Below are 26093 nucleotides of genomic sequence, written 5' to 3'. Positions count from 1 at the left end.
CCAGTTCATGAGAAACACCAAGGGTCTACGTTGCCTGCGGTTGGCACCACTTTGTAAGTGGTAAGTACCCCTGTGTTGCATGAGAGTAATACCATTATGTGAGAACACTGTGGGTTTGTGTTACCTGTGAGCATTACCATAATGTGTGATACAACGTGGGTCTACATTACCTATGATTAGTAGCACTGTGTGAGCAACAACATGAGTATACGTGGCCTGTGATTAGTGTGAGGAACACCATGTGAGTAGTACCAGTACCCTCATGTGGAAAACACCATAGGTTTGTTACCTGTGAGTGGTGCCATTGGGCTACATTACCTGTGGTTAGTATCACCATGCGAGAAACACGATGAGTCTGTGTTGCCTGTTCTGGCGGTGTGAATTTTTGTTTATATGTCAAAAACTGACTAAAATGCTCTTAAATACAAATATTTTCAGTTTATTCTACGAAATGAAAATTAACATCTGAGAAAAAGCACCCAAACAATTGTGCGTGTTAGGACTTAATTCACTACTTACAAAAAAGAAAAAAATTTAAAAATTCAACTGAGCACATGTGAATAAACACATGTACATGATCAGATGTTCTGTTTTACAGTGTGGAACGATTTAAAACAATTAAAATGTTATACATTACATTTCTCTCATAGAATACAAATTCTGCTTTCACAGTGTTTTTTTGTGGCAGCACCCAGCACTCACGCATGCATTGTCTGCACAATTGTGCATATCAACATTCAAAACCTCATGATATTACGTACGATGTTATAAGTTCACAACTCTACTTTTGCTAAACAATTTACACGCTTCATAGATTACATTCTGATATTCAGTGAAGCTTTTAGATTAATATGAATGCAATAAATAAATATTTACTTTGGGCTTTACTGCTTCCCGCCACCTTTCCAATGAACTGCATTTTTAAACTCTTCTTCCTGCCTCCTGGTGGCCAAGCGCTAAATAAAAACAACTGAAGTACATGCTACGTGTCCCGCACAATCACTGCAGTCCGGTCTATTGCCAAGAAAACGTCAAATAAGCTCAGACATAAATAAAATACAAACTCGCACAATTGTGAAAGGGTTAAGTATGAGAATATATTCTTTATTCATTCCTAAATATTACAATCCTTTTCTTAATCATAGTTATCCAGTCCATTAGATTAGCAGTTTGCCTTAATGTGAGTCAATGGAGAGTTTCACTTAAGTCCTTAAACTACATTCGATGTGGAAATTTTTGAAGAATCAAAAAACACCTCAGGGTAGTGAACCAAGGAACACATTACAGAAAGAATGATGTAAATGAGTTAATTTGGCTAGGATTTGAATCAAAAAGAAAACTAGTAAAGAGACAGAATCGCACTTAGGCCAGAAGTGATTTTCGTATTTGTTATCGTAGTTTGAAACCTTTCCGGGTCCTTTAGCCCTTCAACTTTTGGCACAATTGGGCGAATTGCTTAATTTTACGTTTTTCGTAGTAGGGGGCCCCTAGTTTGTATGCTAAGAAATGTTTTCAGCATTTAAAAAAAGCAAACCTATAGTTTTGTCTTTAAAATCACTTCTTTTTATCCAGGAAATAGTGGGTTCGAACCCAGCAGCAGTTTTACCCGACTTCTCACTGGGGCCTTTGTCATGTCTGAGTATTCAGTAGTTGCCGAGAGTTGCTTGAGGATGCTTCTCTCTTCTTTTCCTCGGACAACTAAGTCTTCTCCCTTTACAATGTGTCCACAGAAATGGACGAAAGCTTGAAAGTTACTTTAAGTTACCAAGCTCCTTGACACAGAGGAGTTAAATTACCATCTCCACCAACAGCACATTTGGATGCAGTTTTTGTGCCTGGCCTTCACCATCCACGATTCACAGCCATAGGAAAATCCCAAGACATGAGCTACACATTTCACCAGTCCGTAGACTAGTTGCTAGGTAACTACTACGTCTGCTCGGCACGGAGCATTCGGCGGCTTTTGGCAATTCTGAAGATGGTTTTCTGTGGTTTCCCAGACAAATCCTTAATTAAGGCCATGGCCACTTCCTTCTGTTTCCTATCCCATCGTCACCATAAGACCTATCTGTGTCGGTGCAACTTAAAGCCAATTGCAAGAAAAAAGTCTGTCATATTTATGCCTTGGTTCACACCTACTGCCTACAGAAACTAACTGAACAAGACCTTTCAGGTTGCTAAACCGCTGTTTGCATGATCAGCAGGATTGTATATAATTCCTCATCACTAGATTGCGTTCATCCAGGAGGGTGATGTGCACAAGAAGAGTACTAAAAGTAATTTGTCTTTCAGGGCTCTGTGGCATTGTTTGATATGGTGGAGTATTATGAAAGTGCCACACATCTCAACATCTCTGGCAACAAAGGTATTGGCATTCGAGGATGGCAGGCTTGTTCACGCATGATCAAAAAGGTATTGTATAGTCTGCTACCATTATAGTTGTTTGACTTTCTACATTAATTTGGTATATAAATGTGGTTTGTTTTTCATATTTTTAAAAATAACTACCCTGTTTTCATTAAGTGAAGAAATGTTCATATGTTCTCTTTTCAAAAACAACATGAGAGAAAATGAGCTGAAAAATAAAACTTAATTCGTAGTCCTTAGTTTATAAAAAAGTCTGTAAAATCTTGCAGAAATAAAGTAAACATTCACCCCCCTTGGAGTTACATATGCTTCAGTTGATGAATGTTCTCAGATCTCTTCCTAGAAACTAGCTTATGAAATTCATTGTTAGTTCATTGTCAAAAAGACCAATTATCGGTGACAGAAGCATGAGTTATAAAGACGTGAAAATATCGAAAAGAAACGGGGAAAATTGAGAATGAAGAGGAAAGAAGGAGAATTCGGTTTTATTTGTCAGCCAAGTACTGAACTGAGTATCTCTAGGCCTAGGACGGAGAAAATGAAATCTGTCTGCAGATGAACAATGATAGAAAATCTCCAGGACAAGGAAATTAGAAGTACTTGGATGTGATTAGTGAAAAGTTTCAAACAATAGACAGTAAGCAGTTTCAGGATATAGGAGAATGGGTGGCCTACAGAGATTCTCTAGTATAAACATCAAGGGAATCCATAGAAATAACTGTGTGTAAGGTTGGGAACAAGCGAACCTCTTTGCAATGATCCAGTGAGAGAAACTTGCAAACGTAAAAAGGTGTATCAGAAACCTTTTGGGACAGTAATAAAAAATCTTAGAGAAGGGCAAAAAGGAAATGAATAATGTTGTGGGTAAATCAGGTGAGCCGAAAATTCAAACAGATTATAAAACGACAAATTTCCGAAAAAAAGGAACAGAATAAAGACCGTGAAACGAAGTAATCCAAAAAATAAAACCAATGAGAAGAACCTATTAACTTGTAAAATAATAATATTACAAACCTCAGTCTTGTTTCATATCAATCACGGAAGTAAAAGGATAGACCCTACAAAGTAAAATCACCATATGAAGTAAAAAACAATGAATATGCGACAGTTCTTATAAAAACATGAAAGATACCTCTCTAAAGTCACAGTAAATGCTGTGCTGATGTAACAATTAACCATAAGAAACCACATGATAGAGTAAGGAACCAGTCGGTTCACAGGCTTCTCGCTTTGTGAATGTCGGGGATAATGTTCTAATAAAGCACTAAATGTTTACTATATTTGAGGGATTGTACTCGTGTTTGCACATCTGTGAGTACTGTGTGAAACATTTTACAAATACCTTCTGAAGGGCACTTTTTGTGAAAAGGGTATCAGTTATAGATTTGATGGCAATTCCAGCTCTTAGACGATGTCAGAACTTATTTAGAGTTTAAAAAGTTAAGAATAGAAGTCAAAGTTGTTATTATTTAATGAATACTCAGTATTTAAGACAGAAGTCATCCGACCACCTAGCAGTTACAGCTACCCTAAAATCATCTACCCGTCTCTTTATCTTTAAACAATGGGGGCATTAACCTTTTGCATTCCTGTGTCTAGTTGTGATCGACATTAAAATATTAGAATTGTGCTCCGATGTTGAGTCCCACTTGAGATGACAATAGCTCGTAGTTTCACGACTGTGCTGTGTTGCAGTATTGTAGGTCTATCTAGCGGTCTGCGAGAGAACACCTTTCCCTTCTGCCAGGCTCCTCACTCTGACCTCTCTTGGTCAACTCTTGTTCTATTCTGACCCCAACGGTATTAGAGCACGCGATGCCTGGGGAGTCTTTCATTTTCACGTCCTTTGTGGCCCTTGTCTTTCTTGGCCGATACCTTCATTTTTTGAAATGTCAGATCCCTTCCTCTGATTAGTGTTATATAGAGCATGGTTGTCTAGTTGTACTTCCTCTGAAAACAGTAATCACCACCACCACTTACTGTAGTTTGCAGGAATTGTAATGACTTTGTAACTTCTGTTATTCTCGAATGTTGACAGTTTACACATTGAATGTAAACATAGTTTCTGCTTCATCTTCGCTCCTGGGTATTTTAGAACAGTCAACATCTGGAAACAATTCAACCTCGGTTATTAACAGAAAGAAGTAAAACTATGCCGAACCATTAGAGAAACCAAACGTGTTTATTGCCAACGTGTCAAAAATGTTGCTCGGACCACTACGCATGAAGCTATGCTTTTATGGTGAAAAGCTTGAAATGGTGTTGGAAATTGTCCTTCCGGCTATTGCGAGTGGCAATAGTCCAGCTTTTTTCTCTATAAAGATTACTGCACTGCAAATCTCATAGACATTCCATCGCAAAACCTTGCGTAAACAGGTGAACAGTGGGTTGGTTGACGAAGTATGCAACAAAGTTCAAAAGCGAGGAAGACCATCTACTTCTGATGTTGAGCATTTGAATGCTAAATTGCACCTGGAAAACAAACGGGAGGAAGTAAATTGGTAGAAAGGAAATGGTTTACAACTGCAAAACGCATTAGAGAAGTACCACACATTGAAAAATTACAAGGATTCACTGCAAGTATATAACATGTAACATGCAGTGTCCATTTCCTGCAGCTGTTCAATGCGCAGCAGGGTAATTTGCGATGTGGTCTAGATGGTAAGAAAGTTTCTTTCAGTGCCTAAAGTGAAAATTGGTACTAAGAAAACCTTTTTATGCATCACAAAGGAAATAGTCAAAAATGATACGCAAAAGGAAATGCACTTTACCGGAAATGGAAGCGAGATGCAAGTGATCTTACATGGGACAAATAAAATTTTGTGAGGAATACAAGAAACTCATCTGCGAACCATACACAAACTACATAAACAAGATAAGTAACAACAGCAAGGACACGTAGGAATTTCTGAATAGAAAACATGGCAGCTCAGCACCAAGTGCATTCTACTCTAACGGGACAACAGTTACCTCCCCCTGGGTCCATTGCCACAGCGTTCAGTGACAAATTTAAAGGGAACTATAATGAGCCAGGAAAAAGTACAAATATGTACCCAAACATAACTCCCCCTCACCAGCGTTTACTTAACGGTGTACTGCTTTCAAAAGACTCTACCACATCGCGCTTCTGGACCGGACTGCATAGTCCCCTCCTTGTGCACGCTGTGGCTGTTTACCCAGTGAATGCAAACGTAGTACCAATTTTCAGAAGTGGAGGAAGAGATAACATCTCTCATTTATGGGTGTAATGGAGCACGTCTTGGAATTCTTAAGCGAGGGAGACCTGCTTGGTTCTACTCAGCAAGGGCTTGATGACTGGCAGTGACTGTCTGTCACTTGATTGCAGCAAAGCCTTTGACCAAGTTCTGCAATGCTGCAGCAGCTCAGTATACGCGGCACATTTTTGGAGTGGGTGAGGTCTTTCCTGGGAGGGGACACAACCTATCACAGTGACATCAGAAGTAGTTCAAGATTCTGCTGTACCTCATAGTTCGATCCTTGCAGTTGAGTAACTGCATACATGACACAATATGCAGAGGACACTGTCCTATATAAAAGTATAAAGAACATGGAAGATACGTATAGACAAGAAAAGTGTTCCACCGATCAATACTTATTTATTGCGAATGGATTATTACACTAGTACCTGTTTCGGCCTTTCATGGCCATCATCAGCTAGTACATAACATTTATAGTCATTAGAGAAAATTACAAAGATGTTACGTTAGATCATCCGGATGTCTAATGGAGAATGGAAGTAAAATATATTGCAGTATTGTTAGGTTAAATTATCTGTGATTAAAGGTGGTGGTGATGGTTACAATAAACTAAAACCTATTGAGTGTACATGGATATGAGTACATTAAACACATTAAAACATATAGGCCACAGTATAAAACACTTCGCTACGGGGTTCTCAGAAAGACTGCCTTTGTGGTTTTCCTACCTGAAGTCGTGAGAGGAAATGTAGTGATTAAAAGCAATGTTATATAAAATGCTCGATCAAATTAATAAATCGCGCATTTTCTCACTTTTAATGAACAGTACTACGGAGCCGATCAGACAGCCCAGAGTTCCAGTGCTGCAATGACCAGACCGCAGACAGCCGTGAACACTTCTCTGCCATTATTCCATTAAATATGCACACTGCTCATTCCAATCAGTGCCTCAGAGTAGGAATTGAATAGCTGGAATGCTATGATGAACCAGTTTGTTACGTATCAGCAGTATCAGAAATTTATCTAACTCCCCAGCTACTTCCCGCTTTCTGTATTGTAGGCCCTCACATTCAGTTTTCTTTCGACTCTGTAATATAAGGCCGTCTTTACGTATAAAATTAATTAGTGTAGACTGTAGTTCCTTATTCCCCGACTTTACATACCGATTTTCATTCAATTCTGTTCACCCATTTTCTCGTGATGGCGCTGATATGATCTTAGCAATAAAAATCCATATTCACAAATATCTCCGTTATCATAACCGGTACGGTCAAAATATATAAGACATAAATGATTGTAAATTTAATACTATGTAACTTTATTTATATAGTAATTGTCAATACGACCACTAATAACACAAATATTCGAGAATTAAATTTTGGGTCTTCCCCTAAACTACCATTTCGCTCAGCGTGAATAAAGATACTTATGGCCAAGATTGTAGCGACTTATTCCCCGACTTTGCATACCGATTTTATTTACGATGGGACGACTAATAACAAATATTTGAGAATTAAATTTTAGGCCGTCCCCTAAACTACCATTTCTCTCATCGTGAAAAATATTATTTATGGCCTAGATTGTAGCGACTTATTCCCGGACTTTACATACCGATTTTCATTAAATTCTCTTCAGCCGTTTTCTCGTGATGCGTGTACATACATACATACAGACAGACAGACAGACAGACAGAAATTACGGAAAATTAAAAAATGCATTTCCTTGTTACTGTGGACATAACTGACACAGAAATACCATCCTTTTTAAATTCTGAGCAATGCACAGACAAAACTCTTATTTTATATAAATATATATGTTACATATCAGGCCATCCCCTAAACTACCATTTCACTCAGTGTGAATAATATTATTGATAGCCTAGATTATAGTGACCTATTCCCCCGATTTTGCATACCAATTTTCGTGAAGATACGACCACTAATAAAATAAATATTTGACAATTAAATTTTAGGCCTTCCCCTAAACTACCATTTTTCTCAGCGTGTATAGCCTATATTGTAACGACTTATTTCCCATCTTTGTGTAGTGATTTTCACTAAGACACGACCACTAATAACATAAATATTTGAGAATTAAATTTCAGGCCTTCCTCTAAACTACCATTTCACTCAGCGTGATTAAAATAATTTATAGCCTAGATTGTAGCGGTTCATCACCCGACTGTACATTCCGATTTTCATTAAATTCTCTTCAGCCGTTTTCTCGTGATGCGTGTACATACATACAGACAGACAGAAATTACGGAAAAGTAAAAAATGCATTTTCTTGTTACTGTGGACGTGACCGACACAGAAATACCATTCTTTTCAAATTCTGAGCAATGAACAGACAAAACTCTTATTTTGTATATGTAGATTTTAAAAAGTCTATTAAAATTTGAGTTCAGGTTGCGTAGCATTCATTCTTCAATCTTCTTGTGGTTCTTGTGCTGATTTAGTTGTATTAGGTGATCATCGAGAATGTTCTATGGCTGATATGTGGTAAGAACTCTTGTCATTAAAAATTTTTAGAAATTTTTTTATTTTTATATATACTGCGAGACAGGGTTTGATTTTGGAGCAGTTGGTGGCGACACCTCTCTCGTCTGTGCTCATTACAGTGAAACCTCGATTCTCCGTTTTTCGAGGGACCATGAAAATAAAACGTACAATACGGGAAAACGGAAAATCCGGGAATGAATGAAAACCATCAACAATTTGCCTAAACATCACAAAAATGAAATATGTATAATCATAATCTTACAAAACTCCTAAACCAAACCAAACTACAGCCCCAGTGGGACTTTGCCTGCCAAGCGACCGCTGCTCAGCCCGAAGGACTCCAGATTACGAGGGGCGCATGGTCAGTGCGACGAATCCTCTCGGCCGATATTCCTGGCTCTGTAGATTGGGGTCGCCATCTCACCATTAGATAGCTCCACAATTAAAGGTAATCACGTAGGCTGAGTGGACCTGGAACCAGACTTATATCCAGGTAAAATTGTCCGACCTGGTCGCAATCGAACCCGGGCCTCTGGATGAGAGGCGGGCATGTTAGACCACGAAACCGCATTAATTACCGGTACGCGAGTTCAAAATCTCGATACTTTAAATTCAGTTTTACAGGGGAATCTTCGTCAGTTTCCCGTGAAAACTTCTTTCAGTTCAGCGACTTTGATTAGGCTAGCCAAACTCTTCGAAAAATCTAATAACGCCAAGTCAAACGACAATCGACCACAAGTACGGTAGTTTTTAATTCTCTCATCTAATAAAATAAAGCACATTAGATACGAAAGCACCCAAAATGAATGCGAAATCCGTTCATTTCTTAATCTTTCATTGTAATTTGGTCTCCGGTATACTGTTCGTAGTCAGTTTCTGGAAATCTCGTACCGCGCAAATTAGGCCTACGTCGACTTTTAAAGGTTATGTTGAACTCGAAAACATGGTTTCGAATGTAAGTATCGATTCTTAAAAGTTCTCGAATGCATTATATTCAATTCTGCGCGTTACAAATCCAATCAAATTGGAAAGATAAAAGAAATATCAAAACTTCAGAAATTACGGTTATTCGTGACCTTGAGGTCATCTGGAAAGCGCGCTCGCTGCACATGGCAGTACGAGTTTGAAATTATACCAACTATTTAAAATGTAACGTGCGCAAATAAAACGACTGCGGTTTTTGGTATTTTAACACGAAAACGTAAAATTTCCAGTCTTACATTAGGACCTAAACAGTAATAGGCAATTCCAAGACCTCCCATGGCTTTCTTTTTTTAAAAATTACATTTAGGTGCAACATGTGTTTTGGTCTCGCTAACATAATCATGTACGATATCGAAAATACTGAATTTGTGTTAAGAAGCAGTTTCGATTCCTGCCTGAAAGCCCAGTTACTCTGCAGTGCCCTGAGCAAAGTGCCAAAAACCTCTTCGGCAGTACGATCGAAAAAAGTAAAAAATATAAACATCTAACCCTGGACATAATATGGACGTTTTATAAGTGCGAACATTTGACGAAACTCGTTCCGTCTTCAAGCAGAGCTGTCGAAATGCTCCGTGTCTCCTTGCAATTGTTGTCGCCACTCTCTGCTTTATGATTTCCGAGATTCTCTAAACAATACCACCCGAATGCGATGGTAAGATGGTCCCTTATGCAAGTTCACCGCCGATCGCTTTTCCAGTACCGGTACAGTACTTGCTTTAATTAATTAACGCCAAGATCCATAAATATGCCATAGCCGTCCTTTTGTGAGATACAGTTTATTAAAAAACGATTGATCGAGGATTTAGCGTTGATGGGACTGGAATTTCTGGACGGTTGATCCGGGAAATCGTTTCTTCGAGGAACGGATAATGCGGGACTTTTACAACGTGATTTAGTTACGATGCTCGCGGGACCACGTAATTTGAACGCATATTCCGGGAAAACGTATTTTCCGGGAACGGATAATCGAGGTTCCACTGTATATGGTTGTTATCTGTAAAGATAAGCTAATATAAGTATAGTGTGCGCATGAAGGAATACCCGGTGTATGTTTGTTTTATACTGTGGCCTGTATGTTTTAATGTGTTTAATGTACTCATATCCATGTACACTCAATAGGTTTTAATGTAACCATCACCACCACCTTTAATCACAATTTAAACTAACAATACTGCAATATATTTTACTTCCATTCTCCATTAGACATCCGGATGATCTAACGTAACATCTTTGTAATTTTCTCTAATGACTATAAATGTTATGTACTAGCTGATGATGGCCATGAAAGGCCGAAACCGGTACTAGTGTAATAATCCATTCACAATAAATAAGTATTGATCGGTGGAACACTTTTCTTGTCTATACATTGAATCCAATCAATACGGAAAATGAAACTTATAAATAATAACATGGAAGATAGTCGAAAACCGCAATCAGACTTACAAAATTTATCTGAGTGGTGCTCTGTGAATGGGCTAAACATAAATAAATGTAAATATATTAACATAAGTATATCAAGAAAACTGTCTAGAGAACACATATGAAATAAGAATGTATTACTGCAGTGTGAAAATATTAAACTTATAGGAATAATTGTTTGTAGGGATTTGAAATTTATTTATTTATTTATTTATTTGGCGTATGATGAATAATGACAACCCATAAACTATTTACACAACCAGTGAAAGGTGAGTACAAAGTAAATACAAATTATCATATCTATACAGTCAAAGAAAGCAATTTACAAAGTTTGAAAGTACAAGAAGAAAACACAATATATTTACATCGCTATCCACCTATCAACTCTGACAGTTCATATATACACACTGAGTGCGAGTGATGTACATGTCACTAAATGTGAATGTCCAAACCCGCCACCCACTTCACTGCTTCGGGTGTTGCTGTGTTGAGGTCTTCCATGGTGCCAGTGAAAGCACGGAGTGGACATTCCTGCACTACATGTTTCATTGTTTGTCGAACCTCCCCACAATCACAGTATGGAGAAACTGACCAGCCCCAGGTGTGTAAAGTAGATGCTGTTCTACCTACTCCACATCTCATGCGGTTTAGTCTACTCCAGATGCAACGTGGCAGATCAAAGCCTGCCAGCTTTGTGGATGGGTTATTAATATCCACTATTGCCCGAGCTGGGGATAAAGACCACTCTGTTAACCATTTAGAGGTGGGGTTGAATTCACTAGATGTTATCTTCACGGCTGTCTTCCAAGCAGGCTGGCGAGACTTCAGGCGTGTGCATTTCTGTCTGATATCCTCATGAACAGGTAGACGTTCATTCTTTAGCATTCTGGTCCATAGCTGAAAAAGGGCCTTCTGTCTCCTGATATGTGGAGGTAGTATATTGCTGAGAACCGGTAACCATTGGGTCGGTGTAGCACGAAGTGTACCAGTTATGATTCGCATGGTTTGACGAAGTTGTGAATCTACTAGCTGTGTGTGAGCACTGTTAAGCCAAACACCAGAGCAGTATTCTGCTGCAGAATAGACTAAGGCCAGAGATGTTGTCCTTAATGTGTTTCCATCCGCTCCCCAGGAAGTTCCAGCCAATCGTTGGAGAATGTTATTACGACTTTTTAGTTTGTTGGCGGTTTTCTGCAGATGATTTTTGTACGTAAGAGACCTGTCCAATGTTACTCCTAAGTAACTGGGATTGGCACAATATTGTAGTTCATGGCCCTTGAAGAATACCCTTGGATGGTGGTTTGCTTCTGCGTTGTTCAGATGGAATGTAGATGTCACTGTTTTCTGTGGATTGGGATGAAGGTACCATCTTTGAAAGTAGTCATCCAGCAGTTCAAGATCTCGGTTAAGAACTATTTCAGCTTCTGCGAAGTTGGGTCGTTGAATTGTAAGGCAAATATCGTCTGCATATATGAACTTTCGGGACACTGTTTCAGGCAGGTCGTGGATGTATAAGTTGAAGAGAGTAGGAGATAGAACCGACCCTTGAGGCAGACCATTGTTGACTTTGTGGAATTTGCTTCTGTTGTGTTCTGAATGAACTTGAAATAGTCGGTTGCTTAACATTCTGTCAATTAGTGTAGTAATTTTTAAGCAAGGAACAGCTTTAATCAGTTTAAGCATAAGACCTTCCCTCCAGACTGTGTCATATGCAGCTGTAAGATCTAAGAAGACAGAGACGCTTTTCAATTTCTTCTCAAAACCAACCTCCAGATATGTGGTCAAGGACAGTACTTGGTCACTGCAGTCACGGCTGGGTCGAAATCCTGCTTGTTCAACTGGAAGGAATGCTTCGATGGCAGGTGCTATTCGGTTTAGTATCAGTCTTTCTAATAACTTGTAGGTGACGCAGAGTAGAGCTATAGGTCGATAGCTTTGTGGGAGAGTTGGATCCTTTCCTGGTTTCAGAAGGGCAATAATTTTTGACTTCTTGAAGATTGGGGGAAGTCTTCCTGACTGAAGTATGGAACTGAAGAATGCAGCAAGCCATCTTCTTGTAGCTGGACCACAGTTTTTTAGTAGTTCTGGGTAGATTCCATCTAGTCCTGCAGCTTTGCCATTTCGGAGTGATTTTAATCCCTCATCGACCTCTTGTGATGTGAAAGGTTGTGAATAGGTTGCGTTCGGTTGTGTTTCTCGTTTTGCCCGTTTAAGCTCAGTTTTAACCCATTTCGTGGTCAGTTTATTCCTTGTTGTTTTAGAGGTGGAAACGAGGTGATTTGCTATTGCTTCTACCTTGATTGGGGAATGTTGCTTTGGTGGTATGGATGTGGAATCTAATTTCCGAATAAGTGACCATGCTTTTCTGCTGGAATGGGTGAAATTCATGTCTTTTACAGTCTTCACCCACTTCTCTTTTCTAGCAAGATCAAGTGATTGTAGTAAATCTGTTGCTTTCTCGTGACTGCTATTTTCTTCGAATTCCTTACTCAGTCTGCTGGACTCTTCACTCCATCCCGGTATATAGTCTTTACGGAATCCTCTAGGAATATAGGTTTTTGCTGCTGATTTTATTAAGCCAACAAACCTCATGTAGTTCTCTGGGATAGGTTTAATCCATCTGATGTTGGCATCAGTAGACTTGGCATAAGCAACCCAGTCTGCTTTCTGAAAGTTCCAGCGAGGTCTGAAATGAAACCTGTAGATGGAGAAGACAAGGTTAAAAGCGATGAAAATTATGGGATTTCTTAGCAGAAACGTAAAAGGCATCAACTCGGGCATACGAACAGCCTATTTCAGTATGGTATGGTTTACCTGCCTGGAGTCTCACCACAATCGCAAATATAAACTTCAGAAAATACAGAGTCGGGTGGAAAGGCTGATAACTTACCTCTCTCATCTTCATCCGGCTAACGTTCCCTCTATAGAAACCATTCTTAAAAGAATCGACTTGATCTTCCTTTGAAAATACTTCGCTCCCTCTGTTTTGCTGCCTTTCCCTTTCTGTCCGCTGTTTCATCATCATCATCATCCTAAACCATCTCCAGTTTCCCGGGTGTGGTATATGAGCCTCCTCCATCTCATCCTGTCCTTGCACCATTCCTCCTCCACCAACTTGTCCCAATTATGACCTCTCAGCAGTACATCGTTCTTAACTAAATCTGTCCATTTCCTTCGTGGCCTTCCCACGGGTCGTCTTCCTTTTACTTTTCTGTCAGATTCCTTCCTTGCAGTTCTGTTAATTGGCATTCTCTTCATGTGACCAAACCACTTCAATCTTGATATCTGAATCTTATTGAGGAGAGAAAGATCTATTCCTACTTCTCTAATTTTCTCATTCCTAATCTTGTCTTTTCTGGTTCGCTGTTTGTCCCTCCATTTTCCTGTTCCACCTTCTACCATTCCGGTTACTGTGGCTGCTCCGCATGTCTCTGGAATGAGCTACTGGCCAAAATAAAAGCCTTGCCTCTAACGCAGTTCACAAAACATCTAAAAAAGATGTAAATCTCTGTGTGTGCATAAATGGGAGAGAAAGGGAGCGTACTGTAAGTGTTGTCAATTGAATGAATTAGTGTACGAGTGTATACGTGAATAATATAATTATTATAAATATTAGCTTAGTGGGTCTATGAATAACATGGGGCGTGCCCTTTTTGACTAGACCATCCATAAAATCTGTATGATTTGTGGTAAATAAATAATTTAAAAAATTCACTCCAATCAAACTTTCTCAAAAGTTCCTTTGTGTTGGGAACACTTTTAGTTCTGTCCTGCACACTGGGAAACTGAAAAACTGTTTCGTTCAACCTCCTGTGAGTGGGGGATAAAAGAGGCGACAAAGAACTAGGGTTGGGCACTATGTCCCTGTTTCGGCACAGGGTGCCGGTGCACAGTTATGTTCTGCTGTTCCAGAACACCGAGTGTCAATTGTTCCGAAACATTCTCAAGCGAGCCGGAGACACTGACTCGCTGTCCCATCAGAAGCGCCACTATGCACTGCCCTTCGCCTACTAGCTGAATTGTGCAGCGGGCGCACGGGATGCGGGACTGTAACTGCGCAGTGTAGAGAGGACTTCGAGAGGCAACATTACATGCTCCGCGCCAGTGGGAACTGGGATTGTGCCTGTACGGAACGTGCTGTGTGGTGTGTGCCTGTGTGTAGTTATGGCCATGATCCAGCATAAAGCTGCAGGGAACGTGAACGAACAGTCGGAACACTGAAATTCGCGCCCAATAATCACGTTAAAGGCTGCTTTTAGGTTAAGAATTTTCCGGTCAATATAAAATACACATAACACGGTTACAATGGCAGTGCAGGTGTTTAAAAGTAACCAATTCAAGAATATTATCTCCATTTGAATGTATTGGCCTGTATTGTGAGTAATTAGTGAGTAATTAATATCTCGAAAATTTCCCTCAACACTTTCTCGGGGATTGACGTTAAACATTAATTTGGACTTTAAGGAAACTTTTAAGCCCAAGAAAAATATGGGTCGTCGCTTTGGAATTAAAAATATAACTGGATGAATACATTGTTATGCTTTCGTGCTGTTAGGCCGGGCGCACATTGAGAAGCAGTTGGCCGCAGAGCAGGGAAGAGCAGAGCAGAACAGCGCGAAGCTTACGAAATTGCGAAGCGGACGTGAGCGCACATTGCCACGCAGGGTCTCGTCGGTTTTCAGAAATAACATGTTTTCTTTAGACTCTGTGATACTGGGGCATCCAGTGTAAAGAGGCTCTTTTTTTCTTTTTCTTCAAGCATTCGGGATTTTTCTCATTTTGTTAGTCATCTTCACAATTTCCCTTGTGCTGATGGCAACGTGGTTATTCAGCTTAAGACAATCGCAATAAAAACAACCACCTTCGCCAGTTTACAAGACTGAACAATATTTCTATGTTACCGATGTTCGGCGTTCATATGGACTAAGCAAAGAATTTAATTCATGATTATTTTTTATATTTTTTACGTCGCACCGACACAGATAGGTCTTATGGCAACGATGGAATAGGAAAGGGCTAGGAATGGGAAGGAAGCGACCGAGGCCTTAATTAAGGTACAGCCCCCCCAGCATTAGCCTGGTGTGAAAATGGGAAACCACGGAAAACTATCTTCACGGTTGCCGACAGTGGGGTTCGAACCCCCTGTCTCCTGAATGCAAGCTCATAGCAAGGCGATCCTAACCGCACGACCAACTTGCATGGTAAATTCATTAATAGGATCACAGTGGGGGAGAGGGAAAAATATGTATTTACAAATGTACTGCTAGATTTTCATCTAGTTGTCACAAGACACAAGATACTAAAATCAATCAACATTGACAATCTGTTGTCAACGCGTTTGCATTTATATTTGACAAGACATGATAAATGATTTTCCGTATTTATCTCTTCACATAAATGTGATGATGGATGACGGCGACGGAGTCGGCGATTATGCTCTCCATAATCAGCATTAGATCTTTGTCTTAAATTCTATATGTTGCGAGAACTTTTGTCACGGATTGTTTCACAGATATATGAGGATTACATTCTTTTGTTTGCTGTTTGTTTAACGTCGCACTAACATATCGAAGGTTTTCGGCGATGGAAGAAGGGTGGAAGATTGGGAAGGTAGCGGGCGTGGCCTTAATTAAGGTACAGCCCCAGCATTTGCCTAGTGTGAAAATAGGAAACCACGGAAAACCATCTTCAGGGTTGCCGACAGTGGGGTTCGAACCCACTGTCTCCCGAATGCAAGCTCACAGAGGCGCGACCCTAACCGCACGGCCACTTGCTCGGTGGATTACATTTTAGGCCTCTCTCTAAACTACCTTGTTACGCAGCGTGAATAAAATGATTTATAGCCTAGACTGTAGTGCCTTATTCCCCGAATTTACATACCGATTTTCATTAAATCCTGTTCAGCCATTTTCTCACGAACATACGTACATACATACATACATACATACATACATACATACATACATACATACATACATACTGCATTGCAGTCCACATGATTCACATAGTACCTACAAAACATGGTGAGACTGAATGGCTGTGGTAATTTTCTCCTCCATTTCTTAACTAACTGCGTGACGTGCGGAGGAAACTGTGTTTCGAAGACTGCGCGTGGTAGGCAGAAGTAGGTGCAGAACCGGCCTGCTCTGCTCTGTCCTGCCCTGTCTGTCAACTTGCGATGGTGCAATGATTTGTGTGGATTACAAAAATCTGCTCTGCGCTGCACTGCTTTAGCTGCTTCGCCTGCGTCCCAATCTCGAAAATTTCCTTCAACACTTTCTTGGGGATTGATGTTAAAAATTAATTTGGACTTTAAGGAAACTTTTAAGCCCAAGAAAAATACGGGTCACTGCTTTGGAATTAAAGATATAACTGGATGATAAAATGTTGACACTCCAACACAGGGCGGCACACAGGCGGTATCGACAGGCAGACACAGCCAAAGCCAACTAATCTATCTAGTGCGGCCTTGGCACAGCACGTTCGATTCAGGCACATTCCAGCTGAAGCGGAGCATGTCCTGTTGCCTCTCGAAGTTCTCTCTAGGACACAGTTACAGTCCTGAATCCTGTGTCCCGTGTCTCGGCACTCTGTACCGAAACACTTCGCCTCAAGTTCCTAATGTTGCGGAACAATTGAATGTTCCGGTCTGCCCAACCCTACCAAGAACCATGATAATTCTGGTGGTTAGTACATTACATAGTGTACCCGCTCAAAGCCTGAGTCCCAACCAGCATTTATCTCAGGGAGTGTTACGGTCCGAATCCATCGCAACTAATACTCAATAAAAAAAATATTTTGAGATATAAGATCTCAAACTAAATGTAAGGGCGCCATCCAATCAGTACTACAGGGTTGAACGGGACACTCTAATCTTTAACTTTAAGGCTCATCATAAAACACACAAATTATACATATATATATATTCAGATCAAAGGGAAATAATGAAGGCTCCATCCTAGGGATGGGGACGGATATTTAAACGGTCACCAAGGGTTTACTATTCTACAAGAACAAGAACCTGGAACTGTTTCCTTGCAAATGCTAAAGGAGCATTTTATTTAATTAAAGTAATTTTTACACACAACAAAATCTGTTGACCCTTGATTTGCCGGTAATTTGGCAAATTATTCCTGAGAAATGATTACATAATATTTATCACTTTTGACCACCCTTCCATTTGGGTGGTAGAACCGTTGATGTCTGAAGGTATCAGATTTACCTTCGTTAACACCATGACCATATTTGATCATGGACCAATCACCTGTTGGCTAACTAGGCGCGATCACATGGACCATGTTATCGCCTCTACTTTGATTGAGATGAGACCAACCCGGGAAACTACAAACTCTCCCCGGGTTCCTAACCAAGATATGCTAATCGTTAGTTGAAGGAATACGACAAAGGGACTCTAACCTAATGGTCCAGATGTAGGGATTTGCCTTCATTTTACACATATTAACTTAACTCATTATTTACAACCAATTGACATTATTACGTTAATTCGCCAGCTGACTTCCCTAGTATCATATATCATCAGCATCCGAAATAATAAGAAAAATAAATAAAATAAAAAAATATTTTATTAAATATTATTATTATTATTATTATTATTATTATTATTATTATTATTATTATTATTATTATTATTATTATTATTATTATTTACTATAACCCGTAATCATCCTCGGAATAATATTTCAACTTTTCGCGATTTTTATTTTCATCTGAAATAAATAAAAGTAGCTTCTTTGATTATTCTTCTTCTCCTTCAAATATTCTCATTATTATTATTTTTAGTTAAAAATCTCAAATTTTTCATTTCAACTCCCAACATCATTATTATGTCCAAAATAAAAAAAAAAGTAAATTCTTCTCCAAAAAAAAGGTAGTTTTTTAAAATATATATATTTATTATTATTATTAATTTAAAAAAAATTAATTTCGCCTGTTACACGGTAGTCCACTCTTAATATGTTTAACGCATAACCCCTTTTACAATTCCGATTTATTTTGGCACTAATCAATCCAGATATGATTTACTTGGAATATTATTATTATTATTAATCGTATTATTATTCTTTTGAGAATCTTTATTTTTATTCCCCATCTTTATAATTTAGTCACATACGTTCTCTCCCAAACAGAAATCACCAAGATCCGAATTCACATCGGTCGGGACTAAGGTCGAAACCGGTCCCATTTAAATAGAAATGTGATTGCTACGTTTCTTTCTTTTGAGTATTGAATAGGTTGAACCTCCTTTCCAGTTATTTAATTTTTAACATCAATAATTTCAATACGGAACAATGAAATTTTTATCTTATTTTCGTACTGTCGTTAATTCATGGAGACCATATGCTCCTAAGACAATTCTCAAATCCCATAACACCTCGCAGTTGGGCAAATACCTCCAATCTCTGCAAGTGTTAAATTATTCCTTCCTTTTCCATTTTGAAGTCCATTTATCCATTGGAACTCTTCAAAACATTTTCACTAATTAACCCTCGGTGTGTGGACTCTATTCTGCCACTCAATACACCGGTATATAAATACAACCTCTATGTGGGCCTTAAGATCCATCTATTTCTTCATCAACATCAGTACAATTCACTTTCATTTCGGGCCGGATTTCTGTCCCACAAAACTCCAAATCTCAACTTTTGGCTCAAATCCCTCTGGATCTCAAACATAGGGTGACCATATTATAAAAGTGCCTATCTTGTTTCTACCAAAATTATTTATGATTATTATGGAGTCCAAAAACGTTAAATCCAAAATTAGTGTTAAAACCGGATTCACTGCACAAATTATAATTATTCACGGCACATGCGATCTCCACATTTAAATTACTTTAAATTGGCAATCATTCTATCCAACTAGGCCCGTGCCTTTATTCTCAAAGATTATTATCAAACACGCCTTAACACATTACCAAATTTTAATGTACTACTTCGACACTTGTACAGATTATTATTATTTTGTCCACTGGCGAACTTCGCGATATTTACAAACAAATCAATGGACTTCATTCCGTCCCACAACAATTTAAATCACTTGGCAATCCTACCTCTGGATTATCTTTACAACATGCCTTAATATCTATAAAAGTTCCGATAATGGAAAAACACTTTGGAAGCACTTCTAAATGAATATTAACATTATCTTTACATGAAACGTGCTCCATATCATATCAAACAACTCAAGCACTTGAATGAACCACTCAACCCTACTATACTCTATTTAATAATCAAAATTATGATGAGTGCTCGATCTAATCATGTACATATTAATTTGTCCCTTTGTCTATCTGTCTTTGAATTTATACGAGCCGGAAACGGCTCGTTTCACAATCAAGTTACCATGATAAAATAATATGATTTCCTCCCCCTAACGATAGCAATCTACAAATATTTTAAAAGGTTACTCATCTCTGCCATTGTAGTCTGCTAAAACCGGACGAGAAGCACAGGCCCCATCCAGTCTTTAGTCCTGCATTCCACTGGTATTCATGCCAGGTTGAAGAATTAATCCTTGACCCTTTTCAACTTTACACATTTTGAATAAAAACAAATAAATTAACTGTTGCACTTTGAAATAATTTCCACCCTAAATTCTACTCACAAATTTTACACTCTCGGCCTTGTATCTAGCCCACTTAATGTAGATATACATTCTTCATTCCTTTCCCGGACACTAGGAACATGGGATACCTCGGGATTCCCTTTACAACGGCCTGTGCGCGCACTTGAATTTCCCGTCTCACGTTCGTGTAGCTGACCAGGTATCAGTTTAGAATCGACTGTTTACTAGGTGACATAAACACTTGTGACTGTTCTCATGTAACGCACTTCCTAATCTGTTGGTAGAATCTCACACTCCGTAAGTTATGCTTTACTGAGTCCTGTCTATTTGAAACACTTCATACTAGTATACTGCTCAAGACTGTAATATGAGCTACATCACGTCATGAATCACTGTACTATGTAACAATATAATACTTCGAACCCTACTCCACGAGTAAGTACACGCTCGCACCTCTGGCGTAATCACGGCTCGAACAAAATATCAGAAGTTGTCACGCACCCCTGGCGTGGTGACCGCTCGAACGCTTTGTCAAAAGTAGTAGCGCACCCCGGGCGTGCTATCAGCTCGAACACACTGTCAAAAGTAGTTACGCACCCCTGGCGTGGTATCCGCCCGAACGCTTTGTCAAAAGTAGTTGTCAGTCCTTGTCCACGACCTCATATTTATACTTGTATCCCCTCTCTTCCGAGTTCACCGGAGTTCATCTTGGGACGCGCAGTCCCGATATCTTCATATGACACTTTGCGGTTTGGCCCGTGGCTTTAATATATGATCCAGTGATGTAATTATGTTCTCAAAGGCTCTATACCAATTCTCAACTATTATCGTTCGCTGGTAATGGATATATTCGCGAATTTAGCTGCCGTATTCCGGTTCGGGATTTCGCGCTCTTTTGTGGCTTCCTTTGCCTTCAGCCAATCAACGAATAGCGTCCATGAATTCTCAGAATTACACCATGCAATCTCCTGCAATAATTAACTTTTTATAAGTTTTATGATATAGTAAGGCTCCTAAATTCCACTTTATTCTGAATTGATAATTCACTTCCTTCTATCAGTTTAATCCACGGAGTTAGCCTTGCTAGTGCTTTGGTCAAGTGAATTTTTCCATTGGTCCACCTAAACCACGTGACCGGGAAGGCTCATATTTTTTTCTTCCAGTGCCAACCCCGCGTTCAACTCCCGCTAGTTACATGGAGATACCCGGCCATCTTTTCTCAGAAATTTGCACCCGGCTCTCTGCGCTCTTTCCACTACCTAGACTGCCCGGGGTTATGAAAACCTTCCGCAACTAGTCAACAACTCGTGCCTTTCTCTTTCCCCCTCGTCACAATTTTTGAGAATTCTAATTCTGCCGTTCATTGTGTTGGTTAATCTCAGTGGAGACAATATTCTGTGCATGTTTCACCATACCATCTCGGCCTGGCCTGTTCTTACTGTATGTACAGTACGATCTTCTTGCTTCTGAAAATGAAATATATATTCCTCCATAACTAATTATATTTGCATGACGCTTATCACACCCCCACCAGGGCGCAATAGGAGCAGAGGGCGTTGTTGGTGGTAAAGGTCATTGTTTGTATTCCACTGTGTTCAGAACGGGTTTGAGTAGTATGACTTAATGAGAAACACCGTGCCTGTGCTTAGTGCCACTAAGTGAGAAACGCCTGTGCTTAGTACCAGTATGTGAGTAAAACCATGGGTCTGTGTTGCTTATGAATAGTACTCTTATGTGGTGCCATTGTGTGATTAGTACCATCATGAGTCTACATTATGTGATTAGTACAGTAGAAGTCCGCTATAGTGAGTACGGCATGTAATGGGACCCTGTTTATAATGCCATTTTTTGCTGTCCCTTCAAAATTCCTATATTAAACTGTGTATTATCCTTCAGTTACAGCGAGAGCCCTATCACTGGCGAATCTGTTATTACGAGCGCTTAAGTGCGCGCGATTTTTCCCATTACCAGTATTTATGCACCCCAGCGATTATGTTGCATGCGATCGATTACCTTTGGTATTGTTTCCTCGCTATTTCCACTAGTGGGTTTTCACGTTGACATTCGAAGGCAATGTCGGGGTCGATTAGTTATACCCGTCGACTGCTGTTCCGCAAAGAAAAATCGAAATGAAAGAGGACATTTTCGTAATAAATGCGTAAATAACATATCTGATAACTGTTGTTAACACATTAAAATAAAGGCTGACTAAACGATTGCTTAATTTTAATGCTAAATACTGCATTTAAGTAGGAACGGGATAACTTCAAGATATGGCAGAGTGCATAATTGATTTCAGAGGTTAGTTTATAGTTTCTCGCATCTGGTTAAATTACAGAAAGGCTATTATCATGTAAATTTATAGCGAGAAGGTTGTAATTTCTCTACTCTACTGGCGCTTGAAGCGTGTTTTCATAATACGTATAGTACGGTTAAGTTAGGATAGGTTATGCTGTTTGAATAAGAAAACTGAACGTTTGCCACAAAATGCGATCAGTCATCTTCGGTACGGTATAGTTTTCTCACTGTGTGCATTTGTGAGCTCTCGTTGAAATTCGAAGGCGATGTTGGAGTCGGTTTAGTAATACCTGTCGAGTTTTCTGTGTTTTCCCATTTTCACACCAGGCAAATGCTAAGGTTGTACCTTCACTAAGGCCACGGCCGCTTCCTTCCCATTCCTAGGCCTTTCATGTCCCATCATCGCCGTTAGACCTATCTGTGTCGGTGCGACGTAAAGCAAATACAAAAAAAAAAGTAATACCTGTCGACTGCTGTAATCTAATGACAATTCGAAATGAAAGAGGATAACACGTTTTTGTAATAAATGCGTAAATAACATGGCCGATAGCCACGTTAAAAATAAAGGCTGAGGTAAGAATGTGATACACCTCAAGATATGGCAGAGTACATCACTGATTTCAGAGGATGGTTCATATTTTCTCACGTCTAGTTAATTTCAGAAAGGCTATTCACATGTAAATTTTTAGCGAGGAGGTTATCATTTCTCTACATGCATTACAAATATGTTTTCATGATACATATACAGTTATGTTAGGCAACGCCGTTTGGAGAAGACATCTGAAATGTTTGCGACAGAAGCCTCTGAGTGATACCGTATTTTTCAGAATCCAAGACGTGTTTATTTTTTTTCAGAATTTCATGTGAAAAAATCAAGGGTTGTTTTGCATTCCTGGCCTAACAGTAATGAACACCACTGGCAACTACTGCGGTAATCTAGCTGCTTCTTTTCACTCCCGCATGCGCACGTACACACAAAACTCGTTGACAATAAACAACCCCCTCTTTATTATACATCGCTAGCCGTGACAACCGGTTGTACAGTCCCTGTGTGTATCGTCACTGGATCTTGGGGAAAGTGAAGAGAGAATGACGTTCTATTAGCCTCTACAAAAACCTTTCTCAAATCTGCAGAATGGCATCAAAACATGCAGGAACATTTTCGTGATGGATAGTCGTTTTGTAAAGATACGCGGAACAGGTATTGCGGTTCTCGTCTATATTATGATGCCAATTTTTACTTAATGGTTAGTGAACATTTTAAAATGCAGAAGAATTGTGCATAGGCCTAACTAAAGCCAATATTTGACATCAGTGTGAAGACAAAGATAGCTAAAAAAATGTGTACTGTACAAAAAATGCATTCATTGGTCCGCGACAAGGATGTTTTAAAGAAGTCGAAGATGAAATTATGAGATATGTGCACGAAAAACTCAAGGGCAGAATGGGCATATCGTGGCACAATAAACTCTTTCCTTGACCTTCAACGTCCACGATTAGGCCTATACATCACTAGCGAGACGTGCGCGTAGTGGTTGCCGGTTATATCCGACGCTGAGTAAAAGTAACAGTTTTATAGGTAGCAAGAATGTTTTCGTCGTCTTGTAGAGATGGATGGAATAAGTATTGCCGGCAAATTTTCAACGGGTTCTCTTCTGCTTTGGTATTACGATGCCAATTTTAAGTTAATTGTCATTAAACCGCTGTAAATAAAGAATAATTGTGCAGCCGCAAAAAAAATATGGCATAACGAAAGCCAATGTTCGGCGTCTAAAATACCTTCTATACAACAAAGACATTCATATGATTTTACAAAGCACTTTTTGAGCCTGATTTACATTTTTGAAGGAAAAAGTGGGGTTCATCTTGGATTCGGAGAAATACGGCACTATAATTTTTTTCAGAATGAAATTAAGCTCACACTTTCACGAAAAATAACAAACACGTAAGCCGTAGTGTGGACATCATCCGCGGAAATGCAAGTTTTGAACAAACTGATTGCCTTTTCATACCAATTTAAATGTGTATGGGGGTTCTTCCGACTTATAAAAAAAATCGGGTATAAGGACAATCCGCTATAGCGAGTAAATTTTTCGCGGTTATGAATTCTCGCTATAACGGACTTCTATAGGAGGAACACCACTGTTCTGCTTTGCTTGTGATTAGTACCATTTATGAGGGGCCGTTGACCTGGATTTTGGACCCGTTTAGATAATAAGCATTATGCCAGTAATTAAGGCATTGCCATGTCTGCCAACCCTTCCAATTTACCCGGAAACTTTTCGTTTTTCTAACCCGTCTTCTGATTTTCCGATTTATTTTTACTTCTTCCTATTTTTGACCAACATAACATCTAGTACAGTCAATACTTTTCCCCTAGGATAAAAGATAAATTCTTATGTAATTGTGTAATTTATGAAACCTCATTTTCAAGCGTATTTATTTGATGCTTTATTTCGAGATTTTGTCCGTCGCCTTCATGTATCGTGTTCCCCACTCACCACAGCAGCGTGTGCGCTTTTTAAGAGTTGGGGATCGGGACGGCAATCGTCCTGCAAGCAAGAGAGGCTAGCACGCGCTAGCGACTCAGTTAATCAGGACAAAAGAATGAGCGTGTTATTGTGTTGTTCGTGCACTGTTAACATCGTTTCTGTGTGTAATTTCATCCCAGTTGTAGGCGACGTGTTTTTTCTTGCGTTTCTGTGCCCCCCCCCCCCCGAAAGTTAGAAACTTCATTCTGTTCCGTATTGAACTGGGATTACAGTGAAATGAAAATAGTAAGGGTCCACCTTTTCAATATAATGAATATCACATGTCGTTTAAAGAAGATTGGTACTAGTTTCGACGCTCATTGTGCGTCAGACAACAATATAAAACACATGACAACAAATGAAATGACAAGTGTTAAAAGTGAAATTGTCATAAGTTTTTATTTATTTATTTATTTATTTATTTATTCAGGATCAGCAACAGCATAACGCCGAATTACAACGATCTGAGCTATGTACAACAGATATGAATCTAAAATGAAAGATATATAAATACTTACAAAGGACACGAATATACACAATAAAAACTGTACAATCATATATAATACATATTTACATAAACAACGTTATTAAAAAAGAAAAATACATTTACAGTAAATACAGGAGCAGAACGGGAAAGACCAAGAAGGAAAATTAAGTTATATGATAAATATCATGACAGAAGGAAGGAAACGTTACGAAGAGATCTAGGTTGTTATTGATAGATAATGTATTAAACATTGCTGGAATACGTACCGAAAGGGACCTTTGGGTGAGAGAAAGCCGGGAGTAAGGAGTATGGAATAGGGTCTTCATTCTGGTATTACGGGATGGGACGTGGAGGGGAAATAAGGAAGCTAAATCTGGAGACCTAAACAGACCATTAACTGCTTTGTATAGCAGCTTTAGGTCGGCTACTTTCCTCCGAGCAGAAAGAGTCTTGAGGTTCAGTTTCCCAAGCACTTGGATAGTGCTTAGATTGCGACATGCAGGGACCCTGGCTCTGACGATAGCACAGAAAAAAGATTGTACACGGTCAAGGTGGCAGAGGTTTGAAGAAGCAGAAATGGACCAGACTGGAGAGGCGTATTCAACAATAGGTAAGATACAGGAAACGTAGAATGCTCGGAGGGCATTCACATCTGTGATGTCAGAAAACCTGTACAGTAAACCAAGGAGTGACATAGCACGTG

The 26093-nt window shown here is 39.3% G+C and overlaps 1 protein-coding gene across 1 annotated transcript in view; it reads left to right on the top strand.

The window, feature by feature from the left end:
* The window catches only part of LOC136866888 (uncharacterized), a 276008-nt gene that overhangs the window by 92254 nt on the left and 157661 nt on the right, over positions 1–26093 (top strand). Inside the window, exon 4 of the mRNA XM_067143981.2 lies at positions 2293–2412. Coding sequence (XP_067000082.2) covers positions 2293–2412 — 120 coding nt within the window. The remainder of the gene's footprint in view (positions 1–2292; positions 2413–26093) is intronic.

Source organism: Anabrus simplex, chromosome 3 (genome assembly GCF_040414725.1).
Source record: "Anabrus simplex isolate iqAnaSimp1 chromosome 3, ASM4041472v1, whole genome shotgun sequence".
NCBI classification, from domain to species: domain Eukaryota; kingdom Metazoa; phylum Arthropoda; class Insecta; order Orthoptera; family Tettigoniidae; genus Anabrus; species Anabrus simplex.
This window is presented reverse-complemented; position numbering and strand designations above follow the sequence as displayed.